This window comes from Eretmochelys imbricata, chromosome 6 (assembly GCF_965152235.1).
Source record: "Eretmochelys imbricata isolate rEreImb1 chromosome 6, rEreImb1.hap1, whole genome shotgun sequence".
NCBI classification, from domain to species: Eukaryota; Metazoa; Chordata; order Testudines; family Cheloniidae; genus Eretmochelys; species Eretmochelys imbricata.
Window position 1 is genome coordinate 68,064,918 of NC_135577.1, and position 22,434 is coordinate 68,087,351.

The following is a 22,434-nucleotide window of genomic DNA, read 5'->3' on the forward strand; positions in this document are numbered from 1 at the left end:
TGACATTCCATGCAGGTAACTAACAGAGCCATTTGTATGCCAGGAAATTATTTTTTGGAAATTTTACTTACAAAATGGAGGACCATCTATAGGTTAATCAAGGTAACTACTTTGCATTGATGTCCTGTGCTGGCAGCTTTTTGATCTGTGACTGAGAAGGAAACGAGGGTCAATGGAGGATTGTACTGCAGAAAACTGAATTAGTAAACCTGAAATAGTTTAAATGAAACACACCCTGTAAAACTAGCTCTTCCTCAAAAAGCAAACTGTTTCTTTGAGTCATTGTCAGATCTAATTAAGATCTAATAAAAGAACAACTTTGTTTGTTAAAATACATGGAGTGTAGAGTTTTAAAATCTAATTCTCAAGTTTGCCTTCTTTGTTTTTTGCCATTGCTTTAGAGAAACAGTTGCCTGTTTTCTTTATCTAATCTCCTTTTCTTAAATGTTTTAGTGAGGTTTTTAAAACCTATAACGTTGCCATGGACTACATCACACTCGCGCTCATGATCTGGAACTTTGGTGTGGTGGGAATGATCTGCATTCACTGGAAAGGCCCGCTCCGGCTCCAGCAAGCATATCTCATTATGATCAGTGCTCTCATGGCGCTGGTATTCATTAAATACCTTCCTGAATGGACTGCATGGCTTATCCTAGCTGTGATTTCAGTATATGGTAAGATCCTGAAAAAAGCATAATACCAGCAATGATGATGGCATGCCCTCTTCCTACTTTCACTTCTTCCATCTGTTTGACCAGACATAAAACCCAGGGTCCAAACACAGGCAGGGCAAGGGTTTTGCTGCAATGTCTTACTCAAATTCCAGGGACCAGACTGTGTTCCCTTACATCTAACCCATGGGTAAGTCCCCCTCAAATGGCTGTTACCTCTGAGTGCCTCTGCAATACTGTCTCTGTCCACATACCCTGGACCTTATGAGGGGCCCTCTCCGGGTGTGCAGGAAGTGCAGATGGGATTGGAATTGGGGTAGTACAAGGGAGGAGAGGATAGGCATGTGACCCATATTGTAGTCCTCCTTCTGGTCTCATTGAAAATAACTCTTGTGTCTCCCACTCCCTCAAGGGCCCTTGGGAGCTATTGCATTTCCAGAGTGAAGCAGTTCCTTGGGAAGCTGGAGCCACATCCTGGGTACAAGGGCTTGACGTGGGTAGCTGTGGCCTCCCTAGGGTCCTCCAAATACCAAGGGGGCCAATCCATCTCCTGACAAGAAGGGGGTAATCTCAGAAATTCCTCTAGGAGTTTTCCTTAGGGAAAAGTCCCTTCACACAGGAGGATCTAGTCATGGCATGGTTAAACACTCTCCCACAGTTCAAATTGCTATAGTACTCATTTCCTTTTCTAGATTATCACATATTCTGTTTCATCCCAGAGAAGGCTGCAATAAACTATATCTAGAGATCACATAACCTGTCTCAGACAGTTATCATACACTTTTAAAGGGCACTGAAACCCTTCAGTAGGAATGGTACTCTGTATTTTATGCTATTCATGATCTTGCTATAAGGGCAGATGTGTCTCAAAGACTGATTTGGTTTACATAATAGGCCAGAATAGCTAAGGTTACGTCTACATGACAAGCTAGGAGTATGATTTCCCCTGCTTGTGTACACATGCTCACGCTAGCTTGATGAGAGCTAGCGCGAGAATAAGTAGCAATGAAGCGGTGGTAGCATGGATCGTGGCAACAGAGGCTGAGCTGTGCTGAGTACCTAACCCCTGGTTTTGGGTGTGTTTGTACTTGGCGTGGCTCAGCCATACCTCCGCTAGCCATGCTACACTTCTATTGATACTCACGTGACCAAGACAAGAGCTAGCGCAAGCATGTGTTTGTGTATAATCTAGCTCCTAGTGTATAATCGAAATTTCTTATAGCAAAGAGGAGTATCAGTGCAAACTTGCTCATAAAGAGTTTGAATTAATTTGGAAGCGCAGAAGTGAATTTTAACTGCAGATGGACACAGAGTCTGAAATTCCCTGATAGCAGGAAAGGTGAGCGTCTGGTTTGTTTTTTTTCTCCATATTTGTAGAAATACAGGATTAATCAGACTTGATTGGCCCTTTGTCCATCTTAGGCCAGTATTGTCCTTAGGTATCTGATGCCTCAGAAGAAGGTGAAAATGTTCCTTATGCACATAGCACTAGCTGGTTGACCCAGTTTATGAATGAGGTAGGGAGAGTCTTCCTTGGCTTTCATAGGTCAACTGCTTATTAAGCCCTTGTATCACAGCTGGCATGAACCCAAGGGTTAGTAGTCATAAGATTTCATTTATTTCACTTTAAACATAGATGTTTAGACAAGACTGTCCCATCCATGTGAAATACACTCCATAACAATAACAAACAGCAGCAATTCCTGTCCAATATAAAATAGGCAGTTACCCAATAATAATAATAATCCCCACCCCTCGGATTCCCCAAAGAAACCCCACACTCGGAGCACCTTATCCTTCCCTGAGTGCTAGCCCAAGGAACACAGGCTTCACAGCGTGACCTGAAGGTCACCACATTTGGACTATTTTCAACCTGGTAGGGGTGAATTCCACGGTTATCAGATGCTTATCTAATTCTTTTTTGAACCCGGTTGTACTTTTGACCCTCACAACATCCCATAACAATGAGTTCCAAAGGATGACTGCATTGTGTGAAGAAGTACTTCCTTATGTTTGTTTTAAAACTGCTGCCTGTTAATTTTATTGGGTGCCCCTGGTTCTTGTGTTATGTGAAGGGGTAAATAACACTTCCCTATTCACTTTCTCCACACCAGTCATGATTTTATAGACCTCTGTCATCTCCCTCCTTACTCTTCTCTTCTGTAAAGTGAACAGTCCCAGTCTTTTTAATCTCTCCTCAGATGGAAGCTGTTCCATACTTCTCATCATTGATTTTGCCCTTCTCTGTATCTTTTTCAATTCTAATATATCTTTTTTGAGATGGGGTGACCAGAAATGCACACAGTATTCAAGGTGTGGGCATACTATGGATTTAGATAGTGGCATTATGATATTTTGTCATCTTATCGATCCCTTTGCTAATGGTTCTTATCGCTTTGTGTGTATAGTTGGGATTATTTTTTCCATTGTGCATTACTTTGCTCCTAGCAACATTGAATTTTATCCGCCATTTTGTTGCTCAGTCACCCAGTTTAGATAGATCCCTTTGTAACTCTTCTCAATCAGCTTTGGATTTAACTATCTTCAGTAATTTTATATCCTATCCTCTTTTCCAGATCATATATGAATAAGTTGGATAGCACAGGTCCCAGCATAGATCCTTGGGTGACCCGGTGTTTACTTCTCTCCATTGTGAAAACTGATAATTTATTCCTACCCTTTGTTTCCTATTTTTTAACCAGTTACTGATACATGAGAGGACCTTCCCTCTTATCCCCTGACTTCTTATTTTGCTTAAGAGCCTTTGGTGAGGGTACTTGTTAAAGGCTTTCTGAAAGTCCACAAGTACTCCTTTTCTTTTTGCGGATACAGACTAACATGGCTGCTACTCTGAAACCTGAAAGTCCATGTACACTAATCAACTGAATCACCCTTGTCCGCATGCTTTGAACTCCCTCAAATAATTCTAATATTTTGGTTAGGCATGATTTCCCTTTACAGAAGCTGTGTTGACTCTTCCCCAACAAATCAAGTTCATCTAGGTGTCTGATAATTCTGTTTTTTATTTTAGTTTCAAACAATTGGCCTTGTGCTGAAGTTAGGCTTAATGGCATGTCATTGCCAGGATCACCCCTGGAGTTTTTGGTTTTTTTTAAATTGGTGTTACATTAGCTTTCTTCCAGTCATCTGGTATAGAAACTGATTTAAGCAATAGGTTACATACCACAGGTAGTAGTTCTGCAATTTCATATTTGAGTTCCTTCAGAACTCTTGGGTGAATACATTCTGGTCCTGGTGACTTACTACTATTTAATTTATCAGTTTGTTTCAAAACCTCTTCTATTGACACCTCAGACTAGGACAGTTACTCAGATTTGTCACCTAAAAAAGAGCGGCTCAGGTATGGGAATCTCCTTCATGTCCTCTGCAGTGAAAACTGGTGCAAAGAATTGATTTAGATTCTCTGCAACGGTCTTGTCTTCCTGAAGTGCTGCTTTGGCACCTTGATCGTCCAGTGGCTGCACTGATTTTTCTGTCAGGCTTCCTGCTTCTGCTGCTTTTCAAAAAAAATTGTGCTGTTAGTTTTTATGTCTTTTTGGTAGTTGCTCTTTAAAATTTTTTTGGCCTGCATAATTATATTTTTACACTTGACTTGCCAGAATTTATGTTCCTTTCTGTTTTCAGTAGGATGTGTCTTCTAATTTTAAAGGATGTCTCTAAACCACCTCTTTTATTCTGCTGTTTAGCCATGGTGACTTTTTTTTTGGTCCTCTTTCAGTTTGTTTGGTTTTTTTTATTTGGGGTATACATTTAGTTTGAGTCTCTATTCTGATGTTTTAAATTTCCATGCTGTTTGCAGACATTTCACTCTTGTGACTGTTCCTTTTAATTTCCGTTTAACTAGCTTCCTCATTTTTATGTAATTCCCCTTCTTTGAAGTTAAAAGCGACTGTGATGGGTTTCTTCTCTCCCCCCGCCCCCCATGAGGATGTTATCTTCAATTACATTATGATGGCTGTTACTGAGCAGTTCAGCTATATTCACCTCTTGGACTAGATCTTGTGCTCTATTAGGACTAAATGAAGAATTGCCCCTCCCCTTGAGGGGTCTAGGACTAACTGCTCCAAGAAGCAGTCATTAATGATGTCCAGAGATTTTATCTCTGCATCCCATCCCAAGGTGATGTGTTCCCAGTCAATATGGGGATAGTTGAAATCCCCCATTATTATTGGCTTTTCTTTTTATGTAGCCTTTATAATCTCCCTGAGCATAATACAATGCCCATCCTGGTCAAGTGGTCGGTAGTGTATTCCTACTGCTATACTCTTATGACCACCTTTATTGATATGTCTGGTTCAGTGACTTCCTTTGATTTTATATTTACTTCTTTTAGTTTCATTCATTGTCCCATGTACAAGAACCAGAGGACTTGATGAAAAAGGGGGCTGCTCATATTTCATTATGCTGCTCATCACTTTGAATACCTTAGTCAAATCCTTGCAAATACTCCTTTTTTCCAAGATTAATAATCCTAGTTTTTTCAAACTCTCCATATATAAATATTCATGCTTTCTCTTGTTCAAGGGGGAGCAGGCAGGTTGGCAGCCTGTGTGAGACTTGCACGTTCTATACAATACCTCTGTACGCTCCACTTACCTATTCTCTTAAATTGTAATGTTACTTTAGAGAATCCAAACCGACTGTTCCAAAGCTGGGGCTATAGCACCAACCCTGTGAGTCTATGTCACTGGCTGGGCAATCATATCAGGAGTACGAATAGCAATTGCTGCCCTGCTATACATATGCCACTCCTTGGAACTTCAAGTAAATACAGGAGTGTCCACTTTAACACCCATAATGACTATAGATATTATTGTAGCGGTCGTAGACTCATGTGTAGCCACAGTACAGATTCTTTGCAATGAGAGCTTGGTAGCCAATCTGTCTCGGTCCTCAGATGGCAGTCTGATCTTGCTTGGTACTTCTAGGCCACGTGGCTGCATGCGTCCATGTGACCCCTTTCACCAGGCTTCACCTATGCAGGCTCCAAGTTTGGCTGAGTAAGGTCTGTCCCAAAGAGATTCCTTGGATAAGAGAGTCGCGCTTCCTCCCAGTGTCTGGATATCTCTCAGCTGATGGGAATAGAGAGAGAGAGTGTTTGTGTGTGATGGGGTTTCCCTTTGCTTCTGCCCCACCCACAAAGACACCGTGACAGATGTGTCCCTCTGAGGCTGGGGTGGCATACCTGGGTGACCAGATAGCTCAGGGCTCCTGGACTTCTTAAAAGTGCATACACCAGGTCAACCGACTCAAGCTTCAAGCAGTCCACGAAGCATGCAAACAATTCCTCCCCTTCATTCAATCCATTCGGGTCCAGGTAAGATCAGACAGTGTGACCACTGCTTAGTATATAAACACACAGAGAGGATCAAGGTTTGCATCGCTCTGCAGGGAGGTGGTACACCTCTGAAACTGGTGCATCCAGCACCAGATCATCCTCTGCAGTGCATCTGCCTGGGGTAATGAATTCCCTAGCAGATAGCCTCAGCAGGCATTTTCACAAGTGGGAGCTCTACCTGTCTGTCACCCAATGAATCTTTTCCCATTGGGGATCCCCATCTTCCAACTTTTTGCAACCCAGGACAACAGAAGGTGCTCAACTTATTGCTCTCTGGATGCTCACAGAACTGCTCCAGAGAGGATGCATTCCTTATGCACTGGTCAGACCTGTAGATGCACACCTTCCTTCCCATTCCGTTCCTAACATGAGTCCTCCAAAAGACCAGCCCCAGCAGTTCTGGTTCTCTATGGCCCTACAGGTGGCCTCCCACCCATGCAGTCACCTGTACCCATTTCCAGACCTATGATCACAGAACAAGGGCGGCACCAGGTATCCCAAACTGGCAGCCCTTCACCTGACAGCCTTGTTTTTGGATGGATGACAGAATTAGAGAGATCCTGCTTGAAGAAAGTCCTGTTCATCGTTTCCAAAAGCAAAAAACCTTCTGTGGGAAAGTGTTACACTGCCAAGTGGGAGTGGTTCTCCCTGTGGTGTCAGGCGCAATTTGCTTCTAGAGGAATCTGGCATTCCTCTTATCCTGGACTGTCTCCTCTCATTGGAAGTCACAGGCCTATCCATTAGTAAATTAAGGGTTTGTTTAGCAGCTATCAATGCCTTTTACCCTCTGGTAGAGGGTTTTCACCCATTCCACAACAGTCAAGTTCTTAAAAGGCACCGTCAGAATGTTCCCACTGGTATCAAGACCTACTCTGTTTTGGAACCTGAACCTACAGCTTTCCCAATTCATGAAACTGCCCTTTGAACTCTTGGCTTCGTGCTGCCTCTTACTTTTATCAATGAAGGTAGCCATCCTCACAGCATCACCTCAGCCAAGAGAGTAGTTGAGCTTAGGGGCCCTCAGGGCCCTTGCCTTATATTGTCTTTCACAGGGACAGAGTATCCCTCAGACTGGACTGCGAATTCATCCTTGAGGTTCCATCTGACTTTCATTTGAACTGGACACTCCACTTCACTTCTTTTTTCTTTTTAACTGAAGACCTAGAGAATATAGAGGCAGGAAATGGAATGCTGGAGCCCTGGGGGCATGCAGTCTGGATAGGACAAAGCACTCTAGAAGATCTCCATGACTATTTGTCTCCATATCTGAGAGGATGAAGGGAGAGGCGATGTCTTTCCAGGGACTCACAGCTGGAAATCCATTCTGAATCTTTCTCTGCTGTGAGAGGGCAGTAGTCCCTCCTTCCCAGTCTGTCAGGGCTCACTCTACCAGAGTGCAAGCTGCCTCGGTGGCATCCTTTCAAGGAGTCCCACTCTTGGAAACCTATAGACTGGCAGATTGGCTCTGTTGGCATGTTACCAGGCACTATTCCCTGATTCAAGCCTCAGCTGAGGAGGCTTCCTTCGTTTCTCCAATCTTGCTAACTGTGGTGCAAAGCGTGGGTGGCGGTTGAAGCTTCCCCTTGGAGAGGCTCGCCCCCAGCCCTGCCTCTTTCCTCCAAGGCCACACCCCCGCTTGCTGCTCTCAGCCCCCCCACAGCCCTGACCAGGGGGTGGGGTGGGTTGGGTTGGGGCTCAGTCAGAGCTATGAGGATGGGGGCTAAGAGCTCGTCCCCAGCTGAAGTCAAGCTCTCAGCCTTGGCTGGTACTGCACACAGCTCTTGGCTCTGGCTGGGGCTGAGAGTCTGGACCCCTTCCCCTATTCTGCCCCTTCCACCTGCAGCCCTGCCCCCACTCTGCCTCTTCTCTCCCCCCGCGAGGCCCTGCCCCCACTCACTGCTTCACCCCCCTCCTTCTCCCTGTTGTGGCTGTGAGAGCAAAAAAGGTCTGTGCCCCTGCCCTGATCCCAGGGCTGTGGTGGGGTGGGGCAGTTTTTCTGGGGGCCCCAAATCCACCATTCCTCCTCCCCCAGTGGCGTGAGGTTTGGGGAGGCTTAGCCTCCCGCAGCCTTCATTGCGCACCACCCATGGTGCAAAGCTCTTCCTCGCACTTGCCTTCTCAATAGGCATTGCTTGGGAGTCACTCATAGTGAATACCCATAGAGACTAGCACTCAAAGAAAGGGAAGTTACTTACATTATAGTAACAGGAGTTCTTTGAAATGTGTGGTTCCTATGGGTATTCACAATCCACCTTCCTTCCCTTCTGCTTTGGATTCTCACGTGATTCACAGCAGAGTCGGAATTGGAGAGGCAGTTGGTTTGCCCCACCCCTCACACCCTCTCTTTGCAGCACGAGGAGACACAGTGCATTGGTGTGGACCAACAGACACTGCTAATGAAGAATTTCTGGTTGTGGGAGCAGTGAATAGCCATAGGGACCATGCATCTCAAAGGACTCCCGTTATCATAAAGTGATTAACCTTTCTTTATTGATCTACCAGATGTTTTACAATGTGTACGCAATGGACTGTTAACAATCCAAACATCAACAATGTCATCATTAGGTTTCAGAGTTGTCAGTTTATTATAATTTTAGCAGAAACCTCAAGACTGAGTGCTTATCCCCAAATGCTGAGGTGGATATTCCATAGGTATTGTGATGGAGTGCAGTGGGGCAGCAAGGGTGTGGAATGAGGAATTTGGAATGAAATCCTGCTTCAAATTTGAAGTTACACCCATCCCTGCCTACAAGGGAGGGAGAGGAATTCACAACCTCCCCAGTACACAAAGCTTCAGCTGCTTCCTGGTTGCCAAAATTGTCAGATGCTGTATTGTTTACTACCCAGTCATCAAAACCCCAAGCGTGCCTCTACCAGCTTCTGTGATGAAACTACATGGTCTGAGTTTAAAAATATACAGCATGCTGAAAAACAACAGTTTGGGGACAGCATGAAAAAGTAATATCTCGTCAAAAGTAATGTCAGAATAGCTCCAGATATGTTAATTAGTGTACAGGTGAGTCGCATCATATGCGTATTTAACTTACGCAAATTCAACTATATGCTCTCGGCAAAAAAAAAAAAGAAACATAACAAGATACCTGTAAATAGTGCAGGCGATTCTGCCCACCATTCCGCTCAATGAGCGTATGCCCCAGAGTGAGGGTGAGATAGTAGATGTGAATCTGCTGTTCCCTCAGTCTGTCTCAGTTCCCGCGTGCCTCTCAGAGTGTGAGCATCTCGCCGTGCTGAGTGTGATTCTAGAGTTTAAAGATACGTATTTTTCATACAACATGGCCCCTAAACGCAAGCCAACTACTTCATCTGGTGCTCAACTGAAGAAACAGCGATCTGTTCCAACGCTGGAGGAAAAGCTGGCTGTGCTGGACTTACTGAGAGACGGTATGTCAGTCTCCAACGTGGCATGTAAATATGGCTGCAATGAATCTAGCATCCATGCCATCAAGATTAGAGAGAGAAATTCATCAAGCTGTGGCATCAAATGCTCCAATAACTGCTCAAGTGATGAGCCAGGTGCATGATAAGACTTTAATGAAGACTGAAAAGGCATTAAACTTATGGCTGGAAGACATGAACCGTAAATGTGTGCCAATCGATGCCAACATGTTGCAAGAAAAGGCTCTTAGCCTCTACGCGCTGTTCAAACCTCCCGCCGAAGAGGGACAGCCTTCTGATGAGAAGGAATTCAAAGCCAGCCAAGGTTGGCTTAACAATTTTAGGAACCTCTTCAACCTCAAAAACGTGCAGACTACTGGTGAAGCTGCATCTGTCAATGAAGAATGATTTAATGTTTGAATACGATCCCTCTATGGAACACAGCCTCAAAATCACACGTTGTATTACGGACGATTTGAGACTGTATCAAGAAATGTATGAGCAGCTCAAAAAACAACAGCGACAGTTGCCGATCACCATGTTTTTTCAAGGAAAAACAACCAGCATCAGATGAGTCAACGCAATCAACTTCTTGAGCTGAACCAGAGCCAACCACTTCGTCTACGACTCGCTCTCCGTCACCCAAGCTCTCTGTCACCTGGCTCGACATCAAGTCCCAGTGACCCCCTGTAATTACCCCCCTGTAATTAAAAATACAGTACTGTAAAATTATATTTTGCATATGTACTCTTATACATTGTGCATTACTGTATACATTATACATTTATACATATTACTGTACAGGGTTGTATACACAAAACCATGTACAGTATACTGTACTTTATGGGCGATTTAAGGGATTTTCAAGGGTAATTTTGATTATACACTATTTTAGCCTTACACGCTGACTTTAGAACCTAACCCCCGCGTAAGATGCAACTCCACTGTATTTGCATTCTTATTTAATTTATTAAAATTTCCAATATTTGAGTTTATCTGAATTTGCCATAATTTCCAGTTTCTTGGAGAAACCAGGGAGCCCTGCTGCAGGGTTTAAGTCCAGCTGGCCACAGAGTTATAAGTGTCTTTACTCCTAAAGTTCTTGGGAGTAGGGCTCTTCTCCCTGTGTGCCCTGATGACTGGAGCCAGCAGGGATGGCTCAGTGGTTTATGGCGCTGTTTTGGGACTCAGTTCCCTGGGTTCAATTCCACAGAGTTTCTGTGTGACCAAGGGCATGTCACTCAGCATGTGTGCATAAATTCTCAGTCTGTGAAGCAGGAATAATAATAACGCCCTGCTTCATAGGGGTGGTGTGGGGATAAATACATTAAAGAAGCACTCAATTACTGCAGTGATGGGGGGGGGGGGGGATCATGTAAGTACCTAAAATGGATGGAGCGCAACAGACCCTGGGGAACATGAAGGAACCAAAGAGAACCATGCACTTGCATATCATAGAAGTTAAACATGGAAAACATATGTGTTTATGCCAAAGGCCCAGACCTCTGACCAGTCAGTCTTCCACTCTTGCACCTCCTACAGTGAGCAAGTGTGCGGCATGCACTGACACTGCTGTATGCCAGACATTAAAAGTGGCAGTAGAATTGAGGGATATAGTGAATAGGGGAGAGGGCTTGACGGGGGGTGGGTCCCTGCCACATAATTTAGATATAATAAACTATCAACTCTATTTACCATCAATATCTACATCCACTGGACTTGTATCTTATCACTGAAAACAGGACTGGGACAAACTCATTAACCTGGTCTATATTCCAGGCAGCATCTTAGAGGGTATCCCATTACCATATCCCTGCAGCCACTCTCACATAAAAACTTTTTACAAACCAAGTCTGTAATACTGTAGTACAGGATCTTTTCTGTGTGCTCTCCCCTGCAGATCTGGTTGCTGTCCTATGTCCTAAAGGTCCTCTTCGTATGTTGGTTGAAACAGCTCAAGAGAGAAATGAAACACTCTTCCCAGCACTTATTTATTCCTGTAAGTATGTTTCGTTAAAGCTTTTAGATTTGTAATCTCTTGCCTGACCTTGAGGAAAGGAGATGTAATCATCCCATTGGCTTCCTTTGCTTTAATATGTTCTGTTGCATGTGCAGCTGGAGATCACATTTCATTTCCTTGGGCCTCAATTCTTAATTTGCTATTTACTCAGAAACCTGAAATATGTTCTTTATAAGATATTCCAAGATAAAAACAGCACACATTGTTCTTTTTAAATTAAAATGGTAAAAAATGGTAAAGGATCTTGGTCTGGCCAAAACAGCATCAGTAGAATGTGACTGTAGCATGCTTAGGATAGGCTTTGTTTCTGTTTAGAAATATATATCCATTTGCAGGGCTTAAACAATCTACTCACCACAGAGCGAGGGGATCCTATCCCATGTATTCCTGCAAGAAACCAATTTTCTTCAGACTTTTAAAAATTATGTTTCTAGCTTATGGTTGCAAGGAATACCTTATTAAATGTGAACTGTTTCTGTGTTCTCTGTGTGTGTCTGCTTCTGGTGTTGCTCATAGTTTGTCGACCTGAAATTATTTGCAATTTTGACACAAATCTGCAGACTAGTTTTAACCCAAAAACATGTTTAGGCTATATTCACAAAGTATATGTGGGGTGTGCCCACCTTGTAACTTTTAGTTCAGTGTTTAGAGCACTCACCCAGTAAGTGGGAGACCTAGTTCAATCCGTCCCCCAGCTGATATGGAGCAGGGACTTGAACTTGGGTCTCTCCTCATCCCCCCATCTAATCACATATATTTTGGTGTATTCTGGGATATTGTGTTATGATCTTTCTCAGTCTCTCCTGTTGAAACTGTTCTACCTTGTATACATAATTATGCATTGGAGCAAAGATTTGAACTTGGGTTTCCCACGTCCCAGGTGAGTGCCCTAACCACTGAGCTATAGAGTGGTTCTTACTTTCTCTCTATGTTCCAATAACTATTCAAGTATTTTATACAAAGTGGGATAGCTTCAATAGGAGAGAGACCTGTCTCAGGATGTTCCAGGCACTCTCCTCAGAGTGGGGGAAGACACAAGTTCAAGTCCTGGCTCCATATCAGGCAAATGGGGGAATTGAGCCCAGGTCCCCCCCATACTGGGTGAATGTCTTAACCATTGAGCTAAAAGTTATAAGGTAAGGACCACAACTACCTCTGGCAGTTTTGTGAATCTGGCCTTTAAAAATGCCTGGAAACAAGACCTTTTTGGGTTGAAATTCACCAACGTTTTTTCCAAATTTTTAGATTTGGCTCAAGTAGAACCAAAAAAAAATCAGTTATTTGCCCAGCTCTAGTAAGCAGCAGCAATGTAAAACTAGCACAAATCTGATCAGTTTCACTGCTGCTGTTGGTAATCCTGGGAGCAGCAGTGAAATTGTCAAGAATCAACCAATTTTACTTTGCTGCTGCTCAGGAAAACTCTGGGATGAAAGAGGAGGAGAACTGAAACTAAAATGCCAGGTGAAGATAAAGTACCAGACACACACTTTCACCTCCAGCAGCTAAGAGTCTCTCAGATAGTGGAAAGAGAGTTATTTCTCCCTTCCAGCAGCCATATTTTAGACTAATCAGGTACCCAGCAGCCGGAAACTGATTAAAAAAACCTGAGCCCCCTAGTGAGGTCCACTATGGTAATGCCAGCTTCCTCTCCCTTACCAGCAACTGGTCTTCTCACCAGGGCATCATCCATGGAGCTCACTATTGGGGATTCCTGCTTATCTTGCATATTGATTTCTGGCTACTGGGAGTGTATAGAGCTTTTTAAGCACTGTTCATTCAGACTGGATAAATTCAGAACATCTGGTTAAACTGCTTACATATTTTAACACTACAAGAAAGCTGACTGGGTAAGACCTTACAATTGGGAGAGGGACTGTGGTCTTGTGGGATGACAGGGAGTCAGGAGTTGTCTTTTTCCTAGCTCTGACATTAACTCGCTATCTGATCATCCCCCTGCCTCAGTTGTCTTGTATAAAATGGGGCCAATACCTATCTCGCAGGGGAGTTGTGAGGCTTGTTTTGTGCCCGGGGGGGGGGAGACGACGGGGGACTGTTTGAGATCATCTGAAAGGCTCTATAGAAGGCAAGCTATAAAAAATCCAAAATACTTTGACATTGAATGGAAGACTCTAGTTGTTTAAGAGGAATTGCCATGTTTTTATCCAAAATAAAAAAAATCGACATTAAAGATCAGTGTTTTAAAAGCTGGCCAGAAGTACAGGATAAATGCAGTTTATTACCTAGGTATTGCCATCTCAGATATAGAAGGGTGGGTGAATGTGGTGATGTCCAACTCATCAGACAGATTGTTACTTGGAGATCTGATTTGTTAGGGTATCCACCACTGACATTTTCCATACATACTAGCTTTGAGATACTATGATGTCCTGAAAACCTAGCAAATATCATGTTGATTCAGAAAACTTATTAAAATGTCAAGCACAGTAGAAATGTCTTATGTTGTAGACTCCATTTGGCTGCTTAGGAGAGAAGTGTGGTGGGGGGAGAGAGTTGGGTGGAGTGAGGGTTGACTTATCTGTCAATCTTAGTTCTCAGAGTAGCAGCTGTGTTAGTCTGTAGTCGCAAAAAGAAAAGGAGTACTTGTGGCACCTTAGAGACTAACCAATTTATTTGAGCATAAGCTTTCGTGAGCTACAGCTCACGTCATCGGATGCATCTTAGTTCTGTTGTACTAGTAACATCCGCCAATAGCTGGCTCGGCCCTTCTGTATGCCCAAGAAGTGGAAGTTAGGGCTGGGAAACAACAAACTTGAACTTAAAATAAACAACTTAAATTGAATACAATTGAATTGTAAAAGAATAGAAGAAGTGACAAGCCTTTTAAAAAGAAAAATAACTTCTATAGATTCAGTTACCAGCACTGCCTGTGTAAACTGGTGCTACTTCAATACCAGTCATTCTACTTCCAAATGAAAATCTGGTTGCTTCTGTAAAGGAGAGTAGGAGGAGAATCATCAGTTCAGTTCAGTTTTTCAATGTGTACTCTTAAAAGGAAACTGTATCTCTAAGGCAGCTGCAACTTACCATTTTTATAACATTTATTATGACCAGTCTGTATCCAGTCAGATCTAGAAGATGTGTTGTAGCTGAAACTGACTTAATCCCATCTATTAGTATGCCTTTAAGTAGTTTAAAAGGAAGTAAAACTGCCTGTGACAGAAGATAGTTGCAGCAAAAAAGGTAGTAGAGAAACGATAGCCCAATGCTGAGACCAGAGTTTGTCTGCTGGCACATATTGACCAGCGTGTTTTCTTCAATAGCAACGATGATATGGCTAGTGAACATGGCTGAGGAAGACCCGGAAGCCCAACGGAAAGCTTCCAAAAGCTCCACTTACGATAAACAAGGTGAGGATTTCTTTTGCATGTTTTCTTACTATAGAACATCTTCACAGAGAACTGTCCCTGCTTTCAGATGGAGCTTTTTAAACACACTTTTTGCACAGACCGGGCAACAAATGGTTCTCCACTCCCTAAGAGTGAAAGCCCCACTAGAAATAATCTGTCTTGACTGCAAATGATGTTCAGTTAATATGCAATTAATATTCTTGCAGCTATTCATTATTATGGAACTCTTGGTTTCTATTTAAGAGACTTGTCTCAACAAGTACAGGAACTCTTCACTTAAAGTTGTCCCGGTTAACATGGTTACCTTGCTGATCAATTAGGGAACCTGCTCGTTTAAAGCTGTGCAATGCTCCCTTATAATGCCGTTTGGCAGCCGCCTGCTTTGTCCACTGCTTGCAGGGAGAGCAGCCCGTTGTAGCTAGCTGGTGGGGGCTTGGAACCAGGGTGGATCGGCAGACCCCTATCAGCTCCCTGCTCCCTTGAATTCCCTGTGCAGCAGCTGCTCAGCAGGCTATCAATTGCCGTAGTTCAGCTGTCCCTCCCCCCACTGCCATGTGCTGCTCCTGCCCCCTGTCTTGGAGCTGCTCCCCGAGACTCCTGCTTGCCGTGGGGGGGGAGGGGAAGAAGAGGGAGGCTAATGTCAAGGTGTCCCTCTCCCCCCCAGCTCCTGCACCCTGCTTACCCCATCTTCCATAGAGCAGGGGGGGACACACGGATGAGGGAGCTGCTGCCTTAGGCAGCAGCAGCTGTGGTCCCTCTCAGCTTCCTGATCTAATTAACAAGGCAGTGTACTTCTGACCCCACTCTTCATAATTAAAGGGGAAATGCACATCTCTATCTCTCAAACACACACAGGGTGTGTGTCTCTGTCTCTCTCTGTCTGCCCTCCCTCCTTTCCTGCTGCCTTGTAGAGTGTGAGAGTTAACCCTTGAGGGCTCAGCCAATTGCTAGTTCATCATTTAACACTAAGGCATTCCCTGGGAAATATCCCACCCTCTGACTCCTCCACCTCAACCAAACTTCATAATCATCATCACTGTGTACCAGTATTAAATTGTTTAAAACTTATACTCTGTGTGTGTGTGTGTGTGTGTGTGTATGTATATATATATATATATATATATATAAAAAAGGTATACAGTCTTCTGTCTGGTGAAAAAAATTTCCCTGGAATCTAACCTCCTCATTTACATTATCTTATGGGGAAATTGGATTCGCTTAACATCGTTTCGCTTAAAGTTGCATTTTTCAGGACCATAACTACAATGTTAAGTGAGGAGTTCCTGTACTGACTGAGCTCAGTTCAGTGCAGAGGATAGTTGTGGTAAGGCAACATCCATGTGCAGGGAAAGGCAAAGTTTATAAAATGAGAGTTTAAAGAATAAGGCCACATTGAAAGGGCAGGATTTGATCAGGTTTCCTGATAGTCCATTCACAGATTTCTGTACAACACTGAGTGGTTCTGCTTTCTTCCCTTTTCTAAGGGCTCCCATCCAGTGAGCATGTGGTATAGAGCTGTTGTCTCACTGGAGAGAGTCAAAGACATTCTGCTGACAAAATGTCCTCATGTTGTCATGTCAGATCATGATATAATGGGATGACATTTTGCTGTAACCTCATATTGCATCAACAATCTCACTGTAACTGGTTAAAAGATAGGAAACAAAGAGTAAGAATAAATTATCAGTTTTCACAGTAAATAGCGGACTGCCCCCAAGGATCTGAACTGCAACCAGTTCTTTTCAACATATTCATAAATGATCTGGAAAAGGGGTAAACAGTGAGGTGGCAACATTTGCAGATGATACAAATTTACTCAGAATAGTTAAGTCCAAAGCTGACTGAGAAGAGTTACAAAGGGATTGCACAAAACTGGGTGACTGGGCAACAAAAATGGCAGATGAAATTCACTGTTGATAAGTGCAGAGTAATCCACACTGGAAAACACAATACCAACTATACATATAAAATGACTGAGTCTAACTCAGCTGTTACCACTCAAGAAAGAAATCTTGGAGTCATTGTAGATAGTTCTCTAAAAACATCAGTTCAATGTGAAGCAGCAGTCAAAAAAGCAAACAAAATGTTTGGAACCATTAGAAAAGGGATAGATAATAAGACAGAAAATATCTTAATGTCACTATATAAATCCATGGTATGCCCACACGTTGAATACTGCCTGCCATTCACGTCACTCCATCTTAAAAAAGATATATTACATTGGAAAAAGTACAGAGAAAGGCAGCAAAAATTATTAGTTTCCATCTGAGGAGAGATTAAAAAAACTGGAACTTTTTAGTTCAGAAAAGGGATAACTAAGCGGGGATATGATAGAGGTCTGTAAAATTTTAACTGGTGTGGAGAAAATGAATGACAGTGTTATTTATTCCTTCACGTAGCATAAGACCCAGGGGTCACCCAATGAAATTAATAGGCAGCAGTTTTAAAACTAACATAAGGAAGTGTTCTTCACACAACATAGGAACTTGCTGCTAGGGGATGTTATGAAGGCCAAAAGTAGAACTGGGCTTAGTAAAGAATTAGGCAAATTCACGGAGAATAAATCCGTCAATGGCTGTTAGCCAAGATTGTCAGGGATGCAACCCCGTGCTCTGGGTGTCCCTAAACCTCTGACCACCGAAGATGGAACTGGATTACTTGATAAATTGCCCTGTTCTGTTCATTTCCTCTAACACATCTGGCATCAGCCACTGTTAGAAGACAGGATACTGGTCTGCCCCACTATGGCCATTCTTTCATCATTTTTTCATCATCATTTTTGTTGCTTTCCTCTGGACTCTCTCCAATTTGTCCATATCTTTCCTAAAGTGTGGCACCTGACCTTGGACACAGTACTTCAGCTGAGGTCTCACCAGTGCCGACTAGAGGAGGACAGTTACCCCATGTGTCTGACTGTATTAACAGGAGTGTCTTTGTATGAGAAACACTTTTGAAATAGGTTTTATACTATTGTTTTCTTCCCTTGAGCCGCACCGAACCAGACTCAGAATGAAGATGCTGACATGGATGACGGAGGTTTCAATCCGGAATGGGAGCAACAAAGGGATACCCGAATAGGGCCACTTGAATCAACTCCTGAATCCCGGGCTGCTGTTCAGGCTCTCCCTAGTAACTCCCAAGCCAGCGAGGACCCAGAAGAGAGTAAGTATTGTTCCAAGACTGAATAAATGTACATTTGGTTTTCAGTCAGCTAAAGATAATGTGTCTGTTCATTCATATGTTACTTACATAGTACGCTGTATTGCAAGGACGGGCTGAAAAGTCCCTAATGATGAGGACATGTTGATCCACCTGATGACCTTCACAGGACTGGATGGAGCTCCATTTAGGTGTCTTTGTTCGTTTTCGTTTGAGACGCTGCAGAGGGGAGATATTGAGATAATTGTTCTTATTTTGCTATTGATCAACTGTGTTAGCTCCCTATCTGCTTAAACTGTCATTTAACAGTAATGACCTGAATGGCTTTTTTCAGTCTGCTGATGGTCAGAGATGATCATCCATTTGGATACAGACCTTGCAACGGCGATCCATGCCTTTCGTCACCTCAAGATTAGAATACCGTAGTACACTCTGCACAAAACTCAATGTTAAGTCTAATTAGAAACCAAAGTTCAATGCAGGATGTTGCAGCTTGCTTGGTTTTTGTTTTTTCCCCCTGTAGCAGCCTGCTTGTTAAATGCAGTGTCTCGCTGTGAGCACATAACATCAGGAGTCAGGGATCTGCACAGGCAGGCTTTTCGTTTCCAGGTGGAATTTAAGGTGGTGTTGGACCTGTAGAGCACTAAGCATTTTCAGACCTGCCTGTCTGGCAGACTCCCCCCGTGCGTTACTGCCATAGTTGTGAAGGCACTTGTTGAAAGTGGTAGGATGTTAGTAGGGTGTATTTCATAACCGCATCTTTGGAGTTTACTGCCTGCATTTCTCCAAAATAACCCAAATCTCTGTTGACCTTCAGAGTGAACTGCAAAGCCTCTTTCTTTGCCAGAGCTTTTGGGAAGGACACTTAGGGGCACAGGGATCTTGGGAGTGGGGTGGAGTGTATTTTTAGTCTTTTAACAACTGACCTAATTCTTTTATGTGTAGACTGGCTGTGTTGGTAGACAGTTATAGTTTTCTGAATGGATTGTTATTTAAAGTAAGTGTTAGACTCCTGTCCCAGCTGTAGGCACTTTTTCTCCCTGCCCATGTGGGTATTTTAAATGAAGAAAATAACAAATTGTTCCAAGATGTGTGTCTTCCTCCCTCTATTTCTACAATCAGTAGTTCTAGTAGCATATTTACAGTGCTGCTGGTCATACTTGTCAGCCAGCAATAACTTGTTAGAAGTATGTTGGGAAATTCACGTTGTGTGGCAGTAGCTTTGTAGCCATTGCACTGATCACTGAGCGTTTAATACACTGCAACAGTATTTAAATGTTTAATATCTCAGCATGGTAAGACAGCATTCTCAACACTCCCCTTTTCATCAAGTTACTGTTCAACACAACTTGACTTGAGAGAGAATTGTTTTAGCATGCAGTGATCACTGTGCAGAGCAAGCCGTGATACAGTCTGTTACTGCAACCCACTAGTTTTGTGTTTTTTAAGAGTAAGTTGGGATGTTGTAAGTATTTTTTTTTAATGTCACTTTGCTAATAAAGGTAAGTAAACAAATTCTGTACTGGATCCATGCAGTAAGGTTCCTACTGAATTTTTCCCTTAAAGTTTAGCATGTGTCTCTGGAGCTTGGATTATTAATCACTGTAGTCAGTGATAAGTAACGGTAAGGCATTAATTTCCTTCTACAGCTGTCTCTTGAAAGCCCTTTAGAACTGAGATCAGGACAACTGCTAGTCCTAACTCTGCATAATTCTTTTAGTTTTCAAATACTTCCTTTTCCATTAAATTAGACCTCAATATGATGAGAAATTAAATTTTGAATAGTAGCTGCAATTCTAGATGTTTTAGATATTCGGAAGTTGTTTCCAAAATGACTTTTTAGTTTTAACAATGAACCTTTCCACCAGGAGTTAAAAAAAAAAAAGTTGTTAATATTCTTGGAGCCTGGTAATCTAGTGAGATTGGAATGTGCTGCCATGCAGTGCTTCACTTGGCCTCTAGCTTGGTATCTTCTGTGACAGATCAGTGTTAATTTGAAAGTGCTTCATAGCTGATAGAGTACAATAAAGTGAAGGGTGACTTATAAAACAAAACAACCTGTCTCTTTAAAGACAGATTTAGTTAGGGTTAGATTGGCATCTCCAGTCAAGACAATCAGCATGTGAAAGCATGGCCTTTAGGAGTATGGGAAACTATCTTTGTAAATGAGACGTTGGAGTGGGGCTGGGAGACTATTGTGTGTGTACATGTTCAAAAGGCTTCAAACGGTAAAAGTTCTTACAGGATAAACAAGAACCAAAAGAGTTGGTCCAAAGTAGTGAACATGATCCTGAATGAATTTAGGAAACACATAATGGTTAAGTCTTAGGGAAGATCACAGTGAACAGATCAGAGTAACCTGAGCGGTGGTACTGAGGGACTCCAGGGAGATGAGAAGTGTAAGGTGCTTCTGATTTCCAGTAGTGACCTAAGTTGGCTTTTGCCTGGTTGAAGACTAGCTATTTTATGCAGACTGTTTCTTTTGTTTTAATCGATCTCTTTTCCCCTCCCCTTCCCTCCCCTCCCCTCGCCAGTAATCTTGATTTACTACAAACCCTGTGGTTTTGGGACTGTCTCTCTCTGTTTGAAAGAGCTGAAACCACTGTAGAGGTTTAAGAGGTAGTAAAGAAAAGGGTTTCTGGAGTCTGTCCTTCATGGGACTGTCTGTCTAAAGGCAGACTAGGAGTTTTCTCCCCACACTTGTTGCAGCCTGAGCTGCAGTCCTCCCAGATTCACAGGAAATTTCTAGTGAACATGGACAAGAACTGAGTGGAAGGGATGTACAGTCACACCCCGTTCCTGTGCTAGCAGAGGCTCAGGGGCAACCATGCTGAGTCCCTGCAAAACGGGGAACCACCTTGCAAATCAAAGATCAGATGGGATGCAGAGCGTTTCATCCAGCTAATGGTCATAGCCTCATACGAATGAAGTATGTCTACACTACAGCAGCACAGCTATGGCGCTGCAGCTGTGCCGCTCTAGTGTAGACCCTTCCTACCTTTATGGAAGGGGTTTTTCCTTCGATGTAGATAATCCATCCAGGCAGCAGATAGGTTGATGGAAGAATTGTTCTGTTGACCCAGCTGCGTCTACACGGGGGAGTTAGGTCAACCTGTCTACGTCACACAGTGTGCAAAATTTTTCACAGCCCTGAGCGATGTAGCTAGGTTGATCTAATTGTTCAGTGTAGACCTAGGCTGAAAAATAAATGTGGGGAATGGTTAAGATATGGGGACTCCTTTGAGTTCAGAAGGGAACTGTTGAGGACCTCTCTAGAAAAACCCAATAATTCTAACTTAGAGTAGGAGGGTCAAACTAAGTCTGAGGTGAGGGCCAAAGTGTACTTTGACTTGGGGTTTGTGGGCCAGAGAAACAAACCTCACCGCTAAGGAGCATGTTTTCCAGCCTCCTCTGACTGTAGAGTGCATCTGTTTAGCTACGTTAATTCTTCCTTTCCCCTTGTCTGAAAAGTAACAGACGGCTGGGTTGGTTGGTGGAGGCAGCAGTGGCAAGAAAAACATGGTGGGAAGAGGAGGACCCACTCCCATAAACCTGGTGCTGCAGGGCTTGATGGGGTTATCAGGAACCCTGACGGAAAGATGAGGAGAGGGCGAGGGAAGAAGGGGACAAAGACAGGGAGAAGAGAGAAGGAGAGAGGAGCTGCTGTGGAGAAGAGGAGTCCTAGATTTCTGTGCCTCATCTGGGGTAGCAGAGCTCTGGGGCCCTTCCCACTAGGCCAGGATGAACAGAAACAATTTGAGGGGCAAGGGAAGTTCAGAAGCAACGGGCCTCAGTCCTGGTGGCAGAAGATGCAGAGGCAGCTGCCATAGCAGGAGGAGGAATGCAGAGGAGAGGTGGAAGGGGCTGGGGCTTCCTTGCATGTGGCCAATCAGGCATAAGCCCACTCCTCAGCTCTTTCTCTTCAGCAGGTGCCCATTCAATCACCAGCTCTCCCTTGGTTCCTGCAGAACGAGCCTAGAGCTGGATTGCACTGTTGTGAGAAAGGGAGCTGTGGGCTAGATGAGAGTATCCAAGGGGCTGGATCTTGCCCACCATCCGGGTGTTTGACAGCCTTGACTTAGAGGCTTTGAAAAAGCTATGGCGCTGTCTGAGCCTTATGTAGTGGAACAAATATACAGGAAATCTTCTTTACTTCTGTTTTACAGAAATGCTGTTAATTGGATATTATGCTACTAAAGTCCCTGCCAAGGTGGTAATTACCATAAAAACGAGCACATTGGCTCATGCACTTTTGAAGGGTCCACGTACTGCAGAACCACAAACATCCATTTAATCTGAAAGATGCATCATAATTACACAAAGAGCCTTTCAGAGCTATCAGAATAAGGATTCTGTAGAAGACACAAGAGGTCACTGGAATGTTTTGCTGGGTGTTGGTAATATGTAAGCTGGAAGGTATGTAAGTGGAAACTCCAAAATGACAAGTGACTCATCTGCCCA

At 43.3% G+C, this 22,434-nt stretch overlaps 1 protein-coding gene across 4 annotated transcripts in view; it reads left to right on the plus strand.

Annotated features, from left to right (window-relative positions):
- The window catches only part of PSEN1 (presenilin 1), a 54,113-nt gene that overhangs the window by 25,952 nt on the left and 5,727 nt on the right, over positions 1-22,434 (plus strand). For all 4 annotated transcript variants that reach the window (XM_077818764.1, XM_077818765.1, XM_077818767.1 and 1 more), the window contains exons 6-9: positions 454-674; positions 11,327-11,425; positions 14,728-14,814; positions 17,803-17,976. In XM_077818764.1, the coding sequence (XP_077674890.1) occupies positions 454-674; positions 11,327-11,425; positions 14,728-14,814; positions 17,803-17,976 (581 nt within the window). The remainder of the gene's footprint in view (positions 1-453; positions 675-11,326; positions 11,426-14,727; positions 14,815-17,802; positions 17,977-22,434) is intronic.